The sequence below is a fragment of the Delphinus delphis genome, chromosome 3 (assembly GCF_949987515.2).
Source record: "Delphinus delphis chromosome 3, mDelDel1.2, whole genome shotgun sequence".
In the NCBI taxonomy this organism is placed as follows: Eukaryota; Metazoa; Chordata; class Mammalia; order Artiodactyla; family Delphinidae; genus Delphinus; species Delphinus delphis.
Genome location: NC_082685.1, coordinates 109,807,611 through 109,820,416, shown reverse-complemented (window position 1 = coordinate 109,820,416; position 12,806 = coordinate 109,807,611). Strand labels below are relative to the sequence as shown.

General features: G+C 48.8%; 1 protein-coding gene across 1 annotated transcript in view; it reads left to right on the top strand.

The window, feature by feature from the left end:
* THBS4 (thrombospondin 4) overlaps nt 1-9,590 on the top strand; it is a 50,062-nt gene extending 40,472 nt beyond the window's left edge. Inside the window, exons 15-22 of the mRNA XM_060007000.1 lie at nt 82-134; nt 2,683-2,876; nt 4,241-4,419; nt 5,063-5,111; nt 5,205-5,401; nt 6,034-6,206; nt 8,663-8,802; nt 9,343-9,590. Coding sequence (XP_059862983.1) covers nt 82-134; nt 2,683-2,876; nt 4,241-4,419; nt 5,063-5,111; nt 5,205-5,401; nt 6,034-6,206; nt 8,663-8,802; nt 9,343-9,404 — 1,047 coding nt within the window. The 3' untranslated portion in view covers nt 9,405-9,590. The remainder of the gene's footprint in view (nt 1-81; nt 135-2,682; nt 2,877-4,240; nt 4,420-5,062; nt 5,112-5,204; nt 5,402-6,033; nt 6,207-8,662; nt 8,803-9,342) is intronic.
* Nucleotides 9,591-12,806: the final 3,216 nt, after the last annotated feature.

The window sequence follows — 12,806 nt, the reverse complement described above, 5'->3', positions numbered from 1 at the left end:
GTGATGATGGGCTGGGTCTGCCTTCTCTGGAACATTCTGTGCAGGCCCAGGGGTAAATGACACGTTTTGTTCTCTTTGCAGTCTGATGTGGATAACGATCTGGTTGGGGACTCCTGTGACACCAATCAGGACAGGTATGGCACGTTTCCCAGCTGCATAGGGCTGATGAAAATTCCAGAGGAAGTTTTCTCTTTCAGAGCTCTCCATTGCTGCCATGCTTTGGGATCTCTCTGGGCAGATTGAGTTGCTGGAGGGACCATAGCCCTGTCTTTGGTCAGGGTCACTGCACCTCCATGAATGGGGGACTTGACGGTACCAGGAGGGGCCACTAGGCACTCAAGCAACTGAGACTCTATCACAGGAGAGGCGGTGTAGCATCATGCTTTAAAGATGGGCTCTGGAGCGACACAGCTAGATATAAATCCCAGCTCCTCCACCTACACATCAGCTTACCTTAGGCAAGTTACCTCATCTCTCTGTGCCTCCATTGTCTCATCTGTAAAATGGGGATGGAAATGGAATGTAGCTCTTAGGACTCTTGTGAAAGTTGAGTTAATTTATGGAAAGGACATATTACAGTTTCTGTTGCATCGATGTTAGCTCTTTTGCTGTTATATTCTTTCAGCTCAGGAAAGCTTCATCATCATCCCAAAATAGAGAGCTGTCAGTGTGCTGAGGGAATCACTGTTATTTCATTGTCCTTGGAATTTTTTCTTTCAGTCTTCTTTATTTGGGTGGAGTTGTTCTATGCAAATGAATGTTGTCAGCCCTTCTCGCCCCACATGGATGGAGTCCTACGTTAAGACACGGGGCTGGATCAGATGCTATAGGAACATCAAAAATGTAGGCATGGCCAGCTCTGCCCTAGAGGTACCTGCCGTCCAAGACTCTAAACCCTTTCATCTCTGTAGGGAATCATAGGGGCAGCAGGACAGGGGTGAGAGAGGGAAAGGAGTCTAAAAGGCAAAGCAGGAAGAAACATAGCTGCCCTTCTCAACCTCTTCTCAGAGGCTTCCCTACAGGCAGCAGCTCCCAAGCCCAACCTTGCTCAAGGACAGCTCCTATCAAGTCCTTGTGCTCCGTGTCCTTGAAGCACAGTACATGCCAGCTAAGTGAACGTCAACAGACTTCTCAGTCTCTGAGTCTCAATTTCTTCATCTGCAAAGTAGAGAGAATTAAATGCCAAGTGATGGTAAAAAAGAAAGATAATGTAGGTAAAGCTCCTACCTACAGTGCTGGCCCTCAGATAACCTGCAGAAAATGGTAACTGAGGTACTAGTGTTATCACAGCATGAGGAAAGGAGAGGCAAGTCGGAGACAGTTTGACATAGGATGTCTCCGTTTTTGAGGTTAAGATGCGGCTGGTACCCTGACAACTTCCCTCGATAATGTACATCAAGAATGTTCCCTGTTGTAGGTCATCCTGTGCTCTCAGTGCCATCTAAGTGATTTCTAAAATATCCTGTCCCACCAGCCTCTAGATTTTCTGCCTAAAATAACTCATTCCACTACATTTTAATTCCCACAAACTTGAGGACAGAAACTGCTTGGTTTTGCATAAAAATGTTCAGGGCTAGATGGAATGGCTGCTAATGGAAACAGCTCAATCTTATGATTTGGAAAGCAGCCCTGCCACATGCCCAGGAATTCCACTGTTGGAGTTGTGTCACCTTCTGCCTGTCGGGGTTGACCTCACTTTCTCTGGGACCCATCTGGGAAGCATTGGCCTGAAGGGCATGGACTGGCCCCTGGCTTCCCTTCCTTGTCCCACTGTGGACAGCGTGGGGCAGCTGCTGGTCCAGGACGAGCTGTGGGTGGCGCCCGTGAAAGGAGTATGTGCTCTAATCCAGGGTAGCCGTGGGAGGCCTCCGTCAACTCAGGGAAGCCTGGGGACAGGGCAGACTCATCCTCAGGTGGCCGTTAGGCCTGGAAAGAAGGCATGTCAGGTGGGCAGAGAACGAGGGTTCTGAGAAGCGCGTTAGCCCAGGGCCGAGCCCGGCCTACGTGCTCAGTTCTTGGGAAGGGCGGCCCTGCTGTTCCTGCCCTTCTCCCTGTGCATTCCCGTCTGACACTTCTCGGGCTTACTGGCCGGGCATGGTGAAGAGTCATAGAAAAGGAAACACCTTAGGGCTTCCCAAGAGCCAGGCACTCAGAAGTGTTTTTCTTATATCAAAACGTAACATGCAAAATTCTAATCACTTAATCATTCAATCTTCCTAACAACCCTGTGAGGTAGGCTGTTATTATTCCCATGGTACAGGGGAGGATGCTGAGCCGTAGAGGGGTAAGGGTCACGTCCGGGGCCCCATGCTGGTGCGCAGCGGAGCCAGGACTCGCAGCGGGCAGTGAGTCCACTGCCCCTCACTTTGTTCCCCTCCCACTTTCTCTGTCGGGGGTCACAGTCGTGCCCGGGGACTGAAAGGAGCATCTGGTCACCAAATCACAGAAATAGGCCCTTATTTTGAATAGAAAATGATCTACTTGTTTCAACAGGTTGGAGAAGTGGGAAATGGTCTCTGAGGCCCATAAGGCAGCCTCATCTAAGGACCTGTGGGGGTGATAAAAGACCAAGCCTGGTTAAGACCCCAAACCCAAACTCTCCCTCCTGAGAACTGGACACATTGCTTCTCTTCGTGTCCTCTGCTGAACTGGGACGCAAACCCCCTCTCCTTTCTCCCACAGTGATGGAGACGGGCACCAGGACAGTACAGACAACTGCCCCACTGTCATAAACAGTGCCCAGCTGGACACTGATAAGGATGGAATTGGTGACGAGTGTGATGATGACGATGACAATGACGGCATCCCAGACCTGGTGCCCCCTGGACCAGACAACTGCCGGCTGGTCCCCAACCCTGCCCAGGAGGACAGCAACAGTAAGTGGGCTCAGCCCCAGGCTCCCTTCAGCCAGGCCCATGGTGGCCTCCCTCTGCCAGGGCCCCAGCTTCTCTGAGCAGCCATAGCTTGTGTGGACAGTCGACATCTGCTAGACACCAGTCTCCAACTGTCAGAGAAGAGCTGCTTCCGCGCAGCCCTAGGATGAGACCACACAGGGCAGGGAAGCAGCCACGTGCTGCTCGGGGCTTGGAGAGCTGCTCCACCATCTTGCTCGTGCCTTTCGCCAGAGTCACAGGGCAGGAGCGGGATGGAGAGGAGGGCACCGCAGCGCTGCCTGATGCCTGCAGGGGCCAAGCTGTTAAGGAAAGGTATGCACAGAGCCAGAAATGAGACAGCAGAGTGGTGAGGACACATGGTGGTGCGTTGGTGAGGGCATGCCCATCCCAGTATGCAAATTCAAATTTTAATACCATCTGTCAGCTGGACAAAAGACACTGGGCTATATTCAGCCTAAGGATCACTGTAAATTCTTCTTAGATTTTGGTGACCATAATTTCCCTGCTTTTTATGCGTCATAGTCCAGAAAGTACTGTAGACGTTTGCTTACGTAAGGTCAGGCTTAAGATCCACCAGTTGGGGCTTCCCTGGTGGCGCAGTGGTTGAGTGTCCGCCTGCCGATGCAGGGGACGCGGGTTCATGCCCCGGTCCGGGAAGATCCCACATGCCGCGGAGCGGCTAGGCCCGTGAGCCATGGCCGCTGGGCCTGCGCGTCCGGAGCCTGTGCTCCGCAACGGGAAAGGCCACAACAGTGGGAGGCCCGCGTACCGCAAAAAAAAAAAAAAAAAAAAAAAGATCCACCAGTTGGTGAAACCCCTGTCCTAGAGGACAGCCAGGGTTTCCTGTCAGGTCAACTTTGAAGTGTACTTTTTTTTTAAGATTTTTTTTTTTTTTGATGTGGACCATTTTTAAAGTCTTTATTGAATTTGTTACAATATTGCTTCTGTTTTTTGTTTTGGTTTTTTGGCTGCGAGGCATGTGGGATCCTAGCTCCCCAACCAGGGATCGAACCCGCACGCCCTGCATTGGAAGATGTAGTCTTAACCACGGGACCACCAGGGAAGTCCCTTGTCAGGTCACCTTTGGACAGTTGCCCTCCACTCTGTCCCTAAGAAGTCCTTTTGATCACCTGCAGTGGGGTTCACTCACCTGCAGTGGGGTTCACCAACCCACCACGAGGACCGTGGGGCCGGCTCAGACACGGATGATTCCAGGACTCCTGGCTCCACGTGGAGCTGGGTCTTGGGCTCTCTCTGCTCCTTGCCCAGCCCCCTCTGTCACGGAGGGGGTGGCTTGGGGGTAGTAGGCATTACTGAACTGGTCCCCTCCTCCTCCACCCCCACAGGCGACGGCGTGGGGGACATCTGCGAGACAGACTTCGACCACGACCAGGTCATCGATCGGATCGACGTGTGCCCGGAGAACGCAGAGGTCACCCTGACCGACTTCAGGGCCTATCAGACGGTGGTCCTGGACCCTGAAGGGGACGCCCAGATCGATCCCAATTGGGTGGTCCTGAACAAGGTGAGGGTCATGCGGTCGGCACCGGCTCAGCGTTGCCTCTCGACACAGGCCCTTCTGAGAGTAGTGGGTAAATTTTGAGGGTGCCGACCTCCAGCCGGGTACTGTTCCACGTCGTGTTTGTTCCTCTCAACAGCCCTGTGACAGAGCTCTTTCATTAGCCTCGTTTTACAGATGATGAGCTCAAGTGTTACAAAGCTTGAATGATTACTCATGGTAGCACTGCAGTTAAGCAGCTAAGATTGCTGGATTTGGGACCTAGGCAGTCTGACCCTAGAGCCATGCTTCTAATCTCTGCAGTAGATGCTCCCGTGTGTCCTCCTCCCTGTGGACCTAAAGAAGACAGGCACAGAGAGGCTTCGTCGGTTTTCCAGTGTCACCCAGGAGGTCACATTCATTAGAAGCATATGTTCTCTAATTAAGGGTTTATTGACTCAGCTTAAGTGACAGTTTTAGCAAAACTATTTCTACTTAGCTTTGAGGGTTTTTGTTTTTTTCTAAGGGTACGCTTTCTTTGAGCACATAACAAGGGAGAGCAGTTCCTCAGATAATGAAATCTTTACATGGAGGTCTGAGGTTCTGGGCTTCTCTGAGATGATTCTACGCCCTCCAAGGTTAATCTTAACCCCTTCAACTCTCTCCGCAGGGCATGGAGATCGTGCAGACCATGAACAGCGATCCAGGCCTGGCAGTGGGTACGTCCAGGGCCTCATCACCACTGGTACAGAATTCACTCTTTCGAGCTGGTGTGGCTTGTCTGTTTTTCTCATCTATTTTGATCGTTACAGGGTACACGGCTTTTAATGGCGTGGACTTCGAAGGGACCTTCCACGTCAACACCCAGACGGACGATGACTATGCTGGCTTTATCTTTGGTTACCAAGACAGTTCCAGCTTCTATGTGGTCATGTGGAAGCAGACGGAGCAGACATACTGGCAGGCCACCCCGTTCCGAGCTGTTGCAGAACCTGGCATTCAGCTCAAGGTACTCATCTCCCTTTCCTCTGGGCCCTTCACCCACCTTTTAAATTCTGTGTTCTCCCATATGGCATTTATCCATCTAAGGAACTGATGCATTCGTGCCAGCATTCAAGTTAGGGAACACTGGAGCCCATCCAGGGCCTTGCCTTCACTCCTGCGTACAAGCTACGTGCTTCCCTCTGGGTGACTGATGGTGAGAATGTCAGCCCCCCAGTAGGGGCCCAAGAGGTGGGGAGGATTTGGGGTGCAGCTTCAGGCATACTCTTTTGGAAACTGGTATTGTGTTTCCTCAATGGGGCCAGCTTTGTACAGGAGGGCTGGGAGGCTACCTCTGTCACTCCTGCTGGGAGGAAAGGCACACTTCGGAGGCCTCATTGGCCAAATGTGGGGAGCAATGGATTTTCAGCAGGAAAAACATGGGCTGGGTTAGTGGAATACTGGCCAGTGCGGATTACTGAAAGGCTGGGGGGAGCATCGCAGTAGAAATGGCACTTAAGTGTTGATGCTTTGTGTCCAGATCCAAAGCCACCAGATTGTAACCGTGAATTCCCACCCCGTCACCACCCCAGGGATGGAGGGTGCGGGAAGGGTGGTCTGTGCGTTCTGTTCTAAGACCTCACTCGTGTCGTTGTCCAGGCCGTTAAGTCTAAGACGGGTCCGGGGGAGCATCTCCGCAACTCCCTGTGGCACACCGGGGACACCAGCGACCAGGTCAGGCTGCTGTGGAAGGACTCCAGGAACGTTGGCTGGAAGGACAAGGTGTCCTACCGCTGGTTCCTGCAGCACCGGCCCCAGGTGGGCTACATCAGGTAGGTGCAGCGCCCCCTCCTCCCCGTGCACTTGAAGTAAAGCGCATCCTCCTCCTGCATCGCGCAGCCTCCGCTTCCCTGAGCCGAGGGTCCCCGAGGACATGCTGGGACCTCAGGCTCCCAGAATAGAGGTGGGAGGATGACACCCAGCTCAGACTGACCGCCTGGATGGTAGGGCCAAACTGGGGGTAGAAGGACCTTCTGTGGGGGAGGCCTTGGCACCGGGGCACCAAAACGGTGATTCCCCTCTGCCACGCTGACCCGTGTGAGGTGAGACATGCACTGACTCTCCCATCCGCATCCCCATGTGGTCCCTCTGGGCCCTGTATCATCACTTACCCACAAACATTTCACGCTGCAGTGAGTCCCTCACGGTCTGATAAACTCCACGAGGGCAGCACCCATGTCTCATTTTATCTTGGTCTCCCCAGTGCCTGACACAGTGATGGCATGAACTGACCTTCATGTGAGCGGATGTAATCTGCCTTATTTCCCTGTAGGACTATTTAAAAAACAAACAACTGTTCTCAGAAGCTAGGATGCCTTAGCACTACATCTTTGAAATTTAGTCGGTGTACTTTTCTCTCTCATTCCTCAAACTTACAGATCAACACCCCTGCCAGCTTATGTAGCACTTTTAGGAAGGGTGCTGATTGCTTTCTGCTGACCGGGGGCAAGGAAGCTGCTGAGTGGAAAAAAACGGATCATGAGGGCTAGTTCACATTTTGTCCTTCTTTGAGACATTACATCAAATGTAATCTGTCTCACAGTAAGATGATCATGTTCTCAGCCCTATTAAGCTTAATGCCCCTTTTTTATGACATATTTTGAGATGCCCCCTCTGTGTCCCAAAATGAAATCATAGAAAATATAACCTACCTGCACATATTATTTTAGAGAGTCAATCTGATCCCTAATACAGAAATAATAATTTATAACAAAATCGTGTAAATGCTTGGACACAACCACACCCAACACAAAATGAGACAGACACTGGCACCTGTGCCTAGAGTCACGGCAGAGGCGATGTCCTACTACAGATTGGTGTGTTGTAGACACAACAGTGGTAATGTGACTTTCTAAAATGGTGAACAGCTACAGAGAAGGACAAATATTGTATGACATCGCTTACATGTGGAACCTAAAAGGTACAAATGAACTGATTTACAAAACAGAAGTAGAGTCACAGATGTAGAAAACAATCTATGGTTACGGGGGGGCGGGGAAGGGAAAAATTAGGAGGTTGGGATTGACGTATACACACTACTGTATATAAAATGCATAACTAATAAGGACCTACTGTAGAGCACAGGGAACTCAATATTCCGTAATGGCCCATGTGGGAATAGAATCTAAAACAGTGGATATATGTAGATGTATAACTGATTCACTTTGCTGTACAGCAGAAAGTAACACAACATTGTAAGTAAGTCAACTATACTCCAATAAAATAAGTAAATAGTAAACAGCTTAACTGTTAAACAAAACAAAGTACAGCTGACCTTTGAGCAATTCAGGGGATCAGTTCCAGGACCCCGCCAGGGATAAAGATCTGCAGATGCTCCAGTCCCACAGTCGGCCTTCCGTATCAGCGGCTCAGTATCTGCAGAGTCAACCACCTGTAGATCACATAGTAAAGTAGTATTTGGAAAAAATCCACGTAAGTGGACGCATGCAGTTCAAGCCTATGTTGTTTCAGGGTCGACTGTACTCAGTTTCTCGATTTACCCTGGAAAATCAGTTAATACCAGTGCAAAAACTACTTGATGTTCACAAGTGAGAGAGAGTTAGGTTCTAAGCCCAGATAAACAGTCTCTTCACCTACCCACGGGTCTGGAGGAGCACCCCAAAAGTGTCTGGATGCAGGACAAGTTTTGATTTTTCTCTCCAGGGCCTTGTAAGCTACCCAGCACCCCTGGCCTCTGTCACTAAATGCCACGGTGACAGCTCAAAATGCTCCCACAAATGTCTCAAACCCTGCTTAGGGAGTGCCGTCCCTCCCGAGGAGAATCATTGCTCTGGGATTCCACCAAATGTTATCAGTTCGACCTAGAGAAAAGCAGTGGTTTTCAAGCATGAGGTCTGGACAAGGTAACTCACTGGACAGTGAAGTCACAAAGCCTCTTGGTCCTGAGTCGTATTGTGATTTCTCTTTAACTCATCAGCGAGTACCCAGCGAGTTGAACTCGGTGCCCAGCATCATGCTAGGCCTTTGGAGAGACGGAAGAGGGGAGATGTGGACGGGTGGTCCCTGACCTCATGGAGGTTCCAGTCTCGTAGGGAAAGGGGAACACAGCAGCGGGAGCACGATCCAGGTCTGTGAAAAGTGGAGTATGAAACAGAGCAAAGATGCAGGTGGATAAGAAGTGGGACCCCTAGGTCTTACGACAGGCGCTTCCCCCAACCTTGGTTGGAGACCTACTCACGGAGACCCGCTCTGGCTGTGTTGTCCACAGGGTGCAGTTTTATGAAGGCTCCGAGTTGGTGGCTGACTCGGGGGTCACCATAGACACCACCATGCGTGGAGGCCGGCTCGGCGTGTTCTGCTTCTCCCAGGAAAACATCATTTGGTCCAACCTCAAATATCGCTGCAATGGTAACGTACATTCTTGTCGCTGCATACTATTACTACTAGAAAAAAATCCAATAATGCCACCCTATCGTATAGCACACATCCCTTCCAGAAGCCACAAGCTCACGCCACATATTCCCGAAACCTGAGAATCCCTGTGTCATCCAAGTAAAAGGTAGATCCCATTTCTCCTATTTGGTAGATGAGGAAATTGAGCCCCAGAGAATTAAACTGCTTGGCTTAGAACGTGGGTTCAGTGAGAGATTCAGGCAGGTTTAATTGACAGGCAGCCTTCATTTTCATACAGCTCACACAGAATCATAAACTCAAAATCCATTTTTTCTTTAGGCCTGTGAATGAGCATTCCTGGGCTTTAAGCCAACAATTTGCAAAGCAGCGGCGGTAGAAAATGGCTGCCGGGGGGTGTGGCGTGAAGTGGTGTCTTTGGGGGCCTGCTGGGTGGGCTGACAGCAACCCCTACAGGATGCCTCCCAGCGTGAGATGCACCAGGATGTGGGCTGGAGGGAGCCTTCCTAATCCCCCTGTGCCTGTTCTCCTTTGCAGACACCATCCCAGAGGACTTCCAAGAATTTCAAACCCAGAATTTCGATCGCCTGGATAACTAAACCAAAGAAACAATCCGTGACTGCTTTTCCAAACACTGAAACCACATATTTTTTTAACCTCCTACAACTTTCTTTATATACACTGTGGCTTTCTTTTGCCCACCCAAATATACCAAACTTTTTATATGAATGTAGCAATAAAGAAGAGAATTTCTAAAAACTGTGTTACCCAGACATCGCTTGCACGTGGCTCAGGCTTTGATGATGTGTGTGCCGTTCTGTGTGGTGTCCACGTGCAACAGTCAAAAGGCTCAGGCCAGAGGTCTCATCTTCCGTCTCTCCAGTTAGCTTCACACAGAAGCCTCACAGTTCCGTGCTCACCTCAGCAGCCTCCTTATTCTGGGTAAGAAGCCTCAGAAACACTGCTCAGGGACACCTTTCCTATGAAGACTTTTCCTGACCCATCCTGGGGCAGATTTGTCCAGTTCCTTCTGTTACCCTCCCCACCTCACACACACACCTTCTGCCCAGACTCCGATGCCAGCACTTTCAACACGGTTATTGTGCTTATTTATATATTTGGCTCCCTCTAGTGGAATATCAGCTAATTGAGAATAAAGGACCATGTCTTAACTACAATCTGTATAAGCTGAGTGCCCGACATGGAGTAGATATCCAGTAAATTTCTGGCTGGCTGGATGCACGAATGCCTCTTAAGTAATAAGGACAATAGCGTATATGGATCATATAAGCCCTCCTACAACTCAGAAAGCTGCTCACAACATACACTCTATGTGCGGTGGTATCGGCAGCCTCTCTGTGTGTAGGGGACAGAAACTTGCCTGATTTTTGCGCTTTCTCCCATTGCATTTGTTAGGCAAAGATCCAGGCAAATTTTTATAAATTCCCTTAGATTTTTGTTTCAAGGAACATTGCTGGGCAGTAATATATTCTCCAAATTCTAAAATTCCTGGAAGTATTTTAAATCATAAATAAAGGGTAAACACTGTGACCACTGTTTTATTATATTTCAGTAGTCAGAAAACACAGTGGCATATGCATGACCAATATGAGATGTGCAGGATTTCGGGCCACCTCTCACATGTAAAGCCTACAGATGGAGGTTGCCTCAAAAGTCAGGACTTAGACCTTCAATCAGGGTCTTCAGTGAGTGGACAGAACTTAGACCTGTCTACCAATTCTTCCCTCTGCTGACACAGAGGGAATCTAGTCTCGCAGGCAGATCCTGCTACAGGAGCTGCCTTCCCAGGATCTCTGGGCCATATTGTTGTGACACCTGTGGTTCCACATCTACAAATCTTTCCCAATTCCAAAAAGCCCAGGAAGGAGAAGTAAATTCATACGGTTGGAGATTGTCACCTGTCAATCTTCCCCGCTTTCCTTGCTTTTTGTATCCCACTGAAAGGTTATTTCCTGAGCCCTGAGGGCCTCCAGGAGCTCTCTGGCCCTCCTGGTCCACACCCACTCTATGGTAGAGTTACGTCTTACCTTTATAGGTATAAAAGGTATTTCATACTACAAAATTTTAGTGCGCTTTCTCTGGAGTCCTTGGCACTTTACTAGCAATATGTGATGAAGGCTACAGATACTGTTCTTGGGGGATTTCATTCTAATCACTGAAGTACATGCCAAACTGAAATATATATTTTTAAAAACCCATACAACTCAATAACAAAAAACAATCCAATTTTTAGATGGACAGAGAACTAAACAGTTTTCCAAAGAAGACATCAAAATGGCCAACAGGCACATGAAAAGATGCTCACCATCACTAAGCATCAAGGAAATGGAAATCAAAACCACAATGTGGGGGGGGCTTCCCTAGTGGCGCAGTGGTTGAGAGTCCGCCTGCCGATGCAGGGGACGCAGGTTCGTGCCCCGGTCCAGGAGGATCCCACATGCCGCAGAGCGGCTGGGCCCGTGAGCCATGGCCGCTGAGCCTGCGCGTCCGGAGCCTGTGCTCCGCAACGGGAGAGGCCACAACAGTGAGAGGCCCGTACCGCAAAAAAACAAACAAACAAAAAAAAAACAATGGGATTCATCTCATCTATTAGAATGGCTATCATCAAGAAGACAAGAGACAACAAGTGCTGGCGAGGAGGTGTTCAAAAGAGAACCCTTATACACTGTCTGAATGTAAATTGGTCCAGCCACTGTGGAAAACAGTATGGAGTTTCCTCATAAAATTAAAAATAGATCTACCGTAAGATCAGTATATACCAAAAGAAATGAAAATAGGATTGCAAAGCAATACATACACTCCCATGTTTATTGCAGCATTATTCACAATAGCCAAGATATGGAAACAACCTAAATGCCCAATGGATGAATGGATTTTAAAAAAAAGATGTAGTATACACACACAATGGAATATTATTCAGGCATGAGAAATAAAATGGCAGGATCTCCTGCCATTTGCAACAACGTGGATGGACCTTGAGTATAGTATGCTGAGATAAGTCAGATACAGAATGACAAATACTGTGTGATATCACTTATATGTGGAATCTAAAAAAGTCAAACTTTTGAAAAACAGAGTAAAATGATGGTTGCCAGAGGATGGGGAGTGAGGGGATAAGCCTGCTGTTGTTTAAGGGTACAAACTTGCAATAAGAAGTAAATACGTCATAGAGAGCCAATGCACAGTACAGTGAATACACACGACAATATTGTACTACAATCATCAAACTTGCTGAGACTAAAACTTAATTATCCCAACCACTAAAAAGAAATGATAATTATGTAATATGATAGAGGCGCCAAATATCACTGCAACAGCAATCACATTACAACATGTAAATATATCAGATTAACATGTTGTATACCCTAAATTCACACAATGTTACATATCAAATATATTCAATTTAAAAAAGCAAAGAAGTGGAAAAACTGTGAAAATTGGGAAGCACTTGAGAGAAGCTAGACAAAGGCCAGATACACACCATAGGAACAGACTAGCAGGTGTGGTACCCTCTTCCCCAAGTCACAACCTGGGACTTTTGAATGTTTACACTCAACTTTATCTCAGTGACTCAAATTCCTATTAGAGTTTCATTCAGGTTAGTAAGGTCCTTCTTTGAGTTTTAGTAACACCCCTAGGAGTCTGAGCAGCCATCACTCACTCACCAACGAGGATAAAGTCATCCCGTTGCCTATTCACCTCCTCACTTCTGACTGAGATCAAGGGTCCTGGGGGCGTGGGAGGTGTGACTGGCCGAGAGAAGAGGCTCATCACTGTGGGGAAAAGACCGTGCCTGGGTAGACTCCCACCAGGTGTGGGGAGAGTTCTTGGGGCAGGAGGAGGGTGCAGAGGGCATCAGGAGACAGCTCCAGGGCCTGGGAGCAGGTGCAAAGAGGGAGGTAGAGCACATTTTGCCTCCACCCAAGAAAGAAAGGAAGCTCTTCCCTCTCCCCTCCCAGGTTATTATTCCGGGATCTCAG